The 8,296-nt window shown below is 23.9% G+C and overlaps 3 protein-coding genes across 3 annotated transcripts; all 3 read left to right on the top strand.

Moving 5' to 3' along the window:
* Window positions 1-1,112: 1,112 nt before the first annotated feature.
* Window positions 1,113-1,399, top strand: SRAE_0000075600 (Hypothetical protein; the record flags this gene model as incomplete). Its single annotated transcript, XM_024646695.1, has 1 exon — window positions 1,113-1,399. A coding segment is annotated over one exon (287 nt), but the record flags the coding sequence as incomplete, so codon positions are not given.
* Window positions 1,400-1,489: 90 nt separating this feature from the next.
* SRAE_0000075700 (Zinc finger, CCHC-type domain-containing protein) lies at window positions 1,490-4,767 on the top strand (the record flags this gene model as incomplete). Its single annotated transcript, XM_024646698.1, has 4 exons — window positions 1,490-1,625; window positions 1,676-2,706; window positions 3,019-3,916; window positions 3,980-4,767. 4 exons carry the CDS (start codon window positions 1,490-1,492, stop codon window positions 4,765-4,767), a joined length of 2,853 nt encoding a protein of 950 aa, XP_024500849.1.
* A 36-nt stretch (window positions 4,768-4,803) lies between these two features.
* SRAE_0000075800 (Hypothetical protein) lies at window positions 4,804-5,441 on the top strand (the record flags this gene model as incomplete). Its single annotated transcript, XM_024646699.1, has 2 exons — window positions 4,804-4,887; window positions 5,133-5,441. 2 exons carry the CDS (start codon window positions 4,804-4,806, stop codon window positions 5,439-5,441), a joined length of 393 nt encoding a protein of 130 aa, XP_024500850.1.
* Window positions 5,442-8,296: the final 2,855 nt, after the last annotated feature.

Here is an 8,296-nt window from a genome sequence, read left to right on the forward strand (position 1 = left end):
TCTGAAAGGTTTAAATTATCGTAAACACTTTTTTTAATATCAATAATAAATTATTATTGGTTAATTTTTAACATTTTAAATCAAACTTGTAAAAATATTCTGATTATTCTAAGAAAATATTTTTTGGAAAAAACTTTTTATTTATTATAAATTCATGTATCATATAAATGATATTTAAAAATAAAACATTAATTCAATTGATCTTACATGTAAAAAAAATAGAAAATAAAAATTAATCTTCTTATTTAATTTTTTCTAATATACCATAAAAAAGAAATTAAAAATTTAATTTCAATTGAATTTAACAAAAAAGCTGATGTGATATTTTTATAATTTATTCTTAATTAATAAAGCAAAAATTATAAAAATAAAATGTATTTCTACATTGTCGTAATTTTTGTTAATAAAATAACAATTTAATAAACATTTTGTTTCACGAAACAAAAATATTTTTAAATTGATATTTCTTTATTAGTTAAATAATTAAAAAAAAACTTTAAGCTATAGAAATAATAAAATTTTTTAAGTTCCAACTAATATAATATTACCAATAAACTAAAGAAATCAGCTGAAAAGTTATATAACATGTTTAATCTACAAATTTTTGCTTTACCAACTGAATTATAGTTAGATAGTAATAACAAACTTTTCTGATATGTGGTAGTATCTTTTGAACATTTTTTATTATTAAGCTTCAAGTAATATACTTTCAAGATGTAATCAAAAAGAAAAAGGTATTTAAAAGATAGTTTTATCATTTAATCTCAGTTTTACTCAGTATCGTTATTATTTAATTCCATTAATTTTAGTAATTAAATTTGAATTTTAGAAGTTAACAAAAGAAAATAAAAGTAAATTTTATTTAGTATTACCTTATATAGTATAAATGTAAGTATATTACTATAATTTCCTGAATTCTCATATTTTAATTGGCCCTTTTTATATATATATATATAATTTTATTGTTTATTTTATTTGAAATAAAGTGTTAAGTCTGACTTTGAGTACCTGCATACCGTCACTATAATTACAAATTAAACTGGATAAAAGATTATATGCATGAGAGAACTAGGTCTTCAACTAAACGAAATTTGTTTAAAGCTTAAATTTAGAAAGGTTGACAGAGTCAGAAAAATTTAAAAATATTGCTAAGGAAGCTAGGAAAACTACTAATAAAACCATAAACTTTGAAGAGGATCGATCTATTGAAGATCATCAAATTAAAGAATTAACAGAGCTTGTCACTGTTTTGGCCACCCAGGTACAAAAACTTGTCAAAATTCAAGCCGATACGGAAAGGCACAGCAACAATATAAATACTGCTACACAAGCACAGGCTGAAATTGCACGAAATGTCGTCATTAAAGAATACAAATCTGAAGAAAACTTTGAAGAATGATATGAAAAGTTTAGCACCTATTTAAGTATTACCAATGTGCCTGAAGAGCAACATTACAATTATTTAAAATTATATCTCACGGGAAACGCTATGAATATAGCAAGAGAGTATGACCAAGCTTCATATATAGAGTTAGTAGAACAACTTAAGAAAAAACACAAAGACGGTATAAAAAAGTTACAGCTAGAGAAACCCTTAGACAAATCAAAAGCAGAAGAAACTTCCGGTATGATGAATTAGAGAAAGTATCATCGAATGTTGAAAGGTGTTGTAAAGAACTTTTAAAAAGAAAACCTAAGGAAGATCGAATTCAAAAACAAATTGATATAATGATTGAATTGTTACCTTCGAATGTACAACAACATGTAGAAGACAGAGAATTCTACAAATGGAACCATTTTATGGCTGTTGTTAAGAGTAAATATGATTTGGAGAAAAGAAAGAAATTTGATGATGAGAGATTTAGAAAAATTGACAGGGGAAAGAGATCTCAAAATAATAGGAATAATAAATTGACAAATCCAGAGAATAAGACAGAAACCAAAGGTAAACTGATAATTTGTAATTCTTGCGGAAAGCAAGGGCATATTGCTAAAAACTGTTATAGTAAGAAGGAAATAAAGAAGACAGCTTTATTAAATGTTATGGGAGAAGAAAAAAACAACAGTATAGAATTGAATAGTAAAACTCTATTCAATCTTGAAAACAAAAGTACAAATAACACTGATAAAACATCAGAAGAAAGTATGGAAAAATTTTCCAAATTATTATATAACTCCATAAAATATAAGGAACACATGCCTGTATCTAACATCAATACAAACCGAATTTTCTTAACACCATGTCGAATCTATAATATGGAAGTTATAAGAGCCATAGATACCTGTGCTGATTGTACGATTATATCACGTCACTTGAAAGATAGTTTAAAGTTGGAAGAATCTGATAAAGAAGAAAAATTAAGTGTTACTAATGGCCATATAAGTTTAAAAAAATTAAAAGGAAATTTATCAATAACTATTAATGATAACACTTATGAATTGTACGATACACTGGTTGCAAAGCATGACTTCGAAGGATTTGATATTTTACTTGATACCAATTTATTAAAACGATTAAATGCTGTCCTAGACTGTCAAACAGGAAAATTGATCTTTGATGAAGATAAAACTTTAGCTAATAAAGCTATTTGTCATCTAAGCAATAAATACACTTATGAGAACAGTTCTAGATTTTCGCTGAAGTTGAGAAAAGAATATAAAGATTGTTTTGCGGAAAGTGAAATGGATATTACCTCAGGAGAAGTTGTATGTCAACAACAATTCTTCTTCGACTGAGATCTTAAGAAATATCCTACTTACCTCATCCCATTAAATTTAGAAAGCACTGCCATTGAAATTGCAGAGCAGTGGGTGAAAGCAGGAGTACTGAAAAAAGGCACAGCAACTCTGAATCATCCTACTATGTTAATAAAGAAACCCAATAGCACATAACGTTTAGTTATAGATTTACGTAAAATTAATGACATAACCAAGAAATTAGATATCAGACAAAAACCTGTTATAGAAACTTTTATAGAAATGTAACCATTTTATTATTGCTCTCGTATAGATTTAAAGTCTGCTTATGCTCAATTCATGCTTCATGAAAATAATAGAAATAATTTTGGACTAACAGTATGCTCCAGAAATTATGTTTATCTGACATTACCAATGAGAGCGAAAAATTCTAGCCATTTATTACATATAGAAATGCAAAAAATATTTGCTACCTTGATTAAATCTAAAAAACTTGTCTTATACAATGATGATGCTCTTTTATTGACAGATGATACAGATCCTGAAATACACATGAATCTACTTCATCAATTCTTTTCTTTAATGAGAAAATACAAATTGAAGACATCATTTAGTAAATCTTCATTCTTTTTAAAACAAGTAGAATTTTTGTCATTTACTTTTGATAAAGAAGGTTGGAGACCTTCACAATCTAGTATAACAAAAATTTTAAACTCAAAAATTCTACAAACCAAGAAACAATTACTCCGATTTTTGTTGGCCACTAATTACTTTAGATCTTGTATAAAAAATTATTCTCAAAAATCTGCCAAATTATTTGCACTGACCACAGGAAAGAAAAATAAAAACATAATATTAGAGGGAGAAAACTTGAAACTTTATAAAAATATTGTTGAGGATTTAATAAATCCGCAAAAGTTAAATTTTGGAGATTTTAATAAAAAATATTATTTACATACTAATTCATCTGAAACTGATCTAGGTGGATGTTTAACACAAATGATTGACATAAACGGCGTAAATGTAAAAAAACCATTAGCCTTTTATTCTATGAAATTACCATATTCTGTTAGGAAAAGGCATTCAACATATCTTGAATTAAAAGCAATTGTAGAATGCCTCAAGCATTGGTCATATATTTTAATAAAATGCAAAAAAGGCATCGAAATAATATGTGGCTATAAACCTTTGATTACAATAAAGAATACAGCTACTGAAAGTAGATTTGTAGAATTACTTAATTAATTAGCTGAATTTGATACCGACATTACATACCGAAAAGGAGAAGATAACGTAGTTCCAGATTGGTTATCTAGACTTCATGAATATGAAGAAAAAATACAAAAGGAAGATAAAATTAATTTACAGATGGTAAATTGGACACAACTAGAAGAATCTTTACATACATATGCAGTTATAAAAAAACGAAAGCGGAGAAGACCGAAGAAACTCAAAGTTGAAACTATAAGCAACGAAAATGAATTCAAATTACTCCAAATGATTGCTAATCAACAAACCATATTGAAGACTGAAGAACTAAAGGAATACCAAGAGAAAGATGAAATCATTCAAAAGGCATTATCAACAGGATTTCATTTAGATTATCCTATAAAAAAAATTAATGGAATTGTAAAAATCAAAATAAATAATAGAACTATTGAAGATACCAAAGGTCAGTTTTCAAAAAAAGAAAATGAAGGATTTGTCTGCTTCATACCACAATCATTAAGCAACAAAATAATATCTCTGTTCCATGAAAATAGACATTTCTCATACTTAAAAACTAGAGCAATGCTAAGACAATTAGCAAACTGTGAAAAGATGGCAATGAATATAAGAAAGGTTTTGAATAATTGTATAGAATGTGCTAGAAGAAATAGTGCACTAACGAGACAATCAAGTGCAAAAGTTACATCTTATGCTGAATATTCTATGGATTCATTATCATTAGACCTTCTATGTCCAGCTATACCCGACGAGGAATTTAAATATGTTATGAATGTACAAGACAACTATACAAGATACTTGTGGAACATACCACTAAAAACAAAATCATACAAAGAAATTTAAAATGAATTACTTAGATAGGTAATACTACCATTTGCAATGGCAAAATCTAAACATACAAATGGAGACGGAATGTTTTCTAGTGATAACTTCATTACTAAATGTAAAGAACTTGGAATTAATGTAATAAAATCAACACCTAGAGATTCTCAGAGTAATTCTTTAATCGAAAGAACCTTTAGAACCACTTCTGCTATAATTTACAAGATATCATGTAACAACAACATTTCTTGGTCGAAAACACTACCCTTAGTAACAAATTATATTAATACCTCCAAAACTGGAAATATGACTTATTCACCATATCAAAATTATTCTTTCAACAAACCCACAATATGATAACACAATACTTACAAAGCGATATTAAGTATGTTGATAGAAATCAAAATCTCCATAAACTTATGAAAGTAGCAGCATATATAAGACATTTAGATAATGAATATTCTGAGGAAATCAAGACAAGAATAAATGAAAAGACCAAAGTATTAAATGTCATTTATAAACCTGGAGATAAGTTCATATATAAAAAGAATCTTGAGGGAAAGTTTAAAGACTTATACCAAGAACCATTTATAGTTATTAAAGATCTTGGGACTAAAGTTACCTTTAAAGCTAAGAATGAAAGAATTTTGACAGCAATAAAGGTTAAAATTAAAAGATTCTATGGAAGTCTTTAAGGAGGACTTATGTATAAAGCAATTATTTCTAAGCACGACAAGTTATATAAGTTTAACTCACTAAGTCTAGTCTGAGAAAAGAGAAAGTAATATACTTTCAAGATGTAATCAAAAAGAAAAAAGTATTTAAAAGATAGTTTCATCATTTAATTTCAGTTTTACTCAGTATCGTTATTATTTAATGCCATTAATTTTAGTAATTAAATTTGAATTTTAAGGGTTAACAAAAGAAAATAAAAGAAAATTTTATTTAGTATTACCTTATATAGTATAAATGCAAGTATATTACTATAATTTCCTGAATTCTCATATTTTAGTAGGTCTTTTTTTATATATATATAATTTTATTGTTTATTTTATTTAAAATAAAGTGTTAAGTCTGACTTTGAGTACCTGCATATCGCCACTATAAAACAAATTAAACTTTCAAATATAAAAAAAAATAAAATAAGTTGATTAGTAATTAAAATATTTTAAAATTAATCAAAAAGCTATTATTATATAAAATTAATAAAAGTATAATAAATATAATGGTAGTCGAATTCCAACTCTTTGATATGCAGAAAGAAACTTTTATACACCGAAAAATTAATAATCATTTTAAAGAGATAATTTTGAAATTGTCATATTTAAATGACGTTTTAATTTATTCAGTCAAAAAGAAAACATTTAAATTTCATAGAAATTTATATATTAATTATATGATTTTAATATTTTGTTGTAAATTCTCATACAATCCTAATATTTTATTATAAAATATTAAAATATGAAATGTTCTAATTAATTGCTACTACATTAATAAATGCCAAAAATTTTTTTAATAATTAAAAACAAAATTATATATCATTCAATAAAAATCATTATTGATGTTAATCTATACAAATAATTTAGCTTCTGTAGAATAAAAATTAGGTTTATGATATTAGATAAATTAATTTAATAACTTTAAATTTTTATAATATTTCATATCTTTTAGCGATACCTATAAATTTTATACCATTGATAGAAAAGAAAATTTTTTTTAACGACTTTAATAATAATTAATATTGTTGTGATTTAAGATACATATTAAAATATTATCATAAAACTATATTTAAAAAAATTTAATAAAAAAAATGAATTATTCTATAGTTTTTAAATATACTAACAAAATTTATTATAAAAAGAAGTAGATTTAAAAATAAGGCTAATCGTTTGGGACGAGATTCGAACTCGCGCGGGCAAAGCCCAACGGCTTAGCAGGCCGGCCCCTTAACCGCTCGGGCACCCAAACTACGAGATTCAAACGATTTTATTCTCATTAAATACCCAAAAGTTAAATATACCTATTATTTCTAATTTTTTAATAAAAATACTAATAACATCCAAATAAATTATCAAAAAAAAATATCTATTTTTAACAAAAAAGAAATAACTATATAAAAAAATATTATTAAAGAGTTTTACAACTTAAAAGTTTATTTATTTTAAATATCTATTTTTATTTTAAAATCTATTTTATTGTTGATGACAGAAAGAGAAGAACAGCAACTTTCATAAAAGTTTTAACTTTTATTCTAATTATTATTGATAAAATTGAACTGATTACTAATTTTATGTGGAGTAATAATAAATAAGATGCAAAAACAACAAATAATTTTTTTTAAAAAGTTTTATGAAGTTTAAAAATTTACAAGAAAAAAAATGAAATTTGAAACATACCGTTGTATTTAAAAAAAATTTTTTACAATTTAAATATTAATTTTTATTAGATAATCTATTTTTAGTATGTTAACTATGTTAGATAAAAATATGTAAATTACTTTTTACTTATCTTTTAATAATAAAAATTTTTTATTATTTAAGTTTCGATTCTAACAGACAATTTAAAAAAATGATAATTATATTAATTTATAACATTTTTTAAATAATTATATTAAAATTCTGTTTTTAAGCTTATTTTAAATTTTTGTCCATATACCATTTTTAATAAAAATCTTTTGAAAAAAATAATAATAAAGCTACGAGATGAACTTTTTTTAAAATTTTTGTTTAAAAATAATATTTTTAAAAAGCTATACAATTTTATACATATAAGAATATTTTTGTATATAGTAATAAATTTTTTTGATTTGAATTTATTTATTTTACAGATATTTGTATTTAGTTTGTTAGATATTTTTACAAAAGTATGCATTAGAAATTTTAAAGAGTGAAAATGTTTTTTTTTAATTACAACTTTTTGAGATTATGTAAATAATTAATTATAATAATAGAAAAGAAAATAAGAAAGAGTGGTTTTCAAATCTTCGGCTTCGTTAACTCAATCGGTAAAGCACTAGACTCTTTATTTGGTTGTCGCATAATAGAGTTTCACATTGAGTTACTCTTTAAATATTAAAATGTCTTTATTATTTAAGAAACGTAAAAAAAAATTTTAAAAAAAGAATAAAATTTTTGTCTAATGTAAAATTACTAAAATTAAAAAAAAAAGAAAATTAAAGAATAAATATTTTTAAAGTTTCCTCCTTTTAAATATGAAACAATAAGTTTTGTAAAAATACTTTCTTCTCAAGAAAACAAATCTTTTGCTGTTAATAATAATATTTTTAACAGTAAAAAATTATAATTTTTTTAGAAATATTTGTGCTATAAAGAAAAAAGTTAATCCTTATTTTTGAATTTATTTGGTCTAATTATTTTGCTATATGAACATCAATGAAGCAAAATTAAATAAATATAAATTTTTATTTTTACTATTAAGATTGCTGTCAATAATTGTTTAGAAATTGTATTTCATTCTAAAATTTAGTTTAAAACTTAAATAGAAGATTTTTCATGGAAATTTATGTGCATTGAAACTCTGTAGCCTTCCT

This window comes from Strongyloides ratti, scaffold srae_scaffold0000028 (assembly GCF_001040885.1).
Source record: "Strongyloides ratti genome assembly S_ratti_ED321, scaffold srae_scaffold0000028".
NCBI lineage: Eukaryota > Metazoa > Nematoda > Chromadorea > Rhabditida > Strongyloididae > Strongyloides > Strongyloides ratti.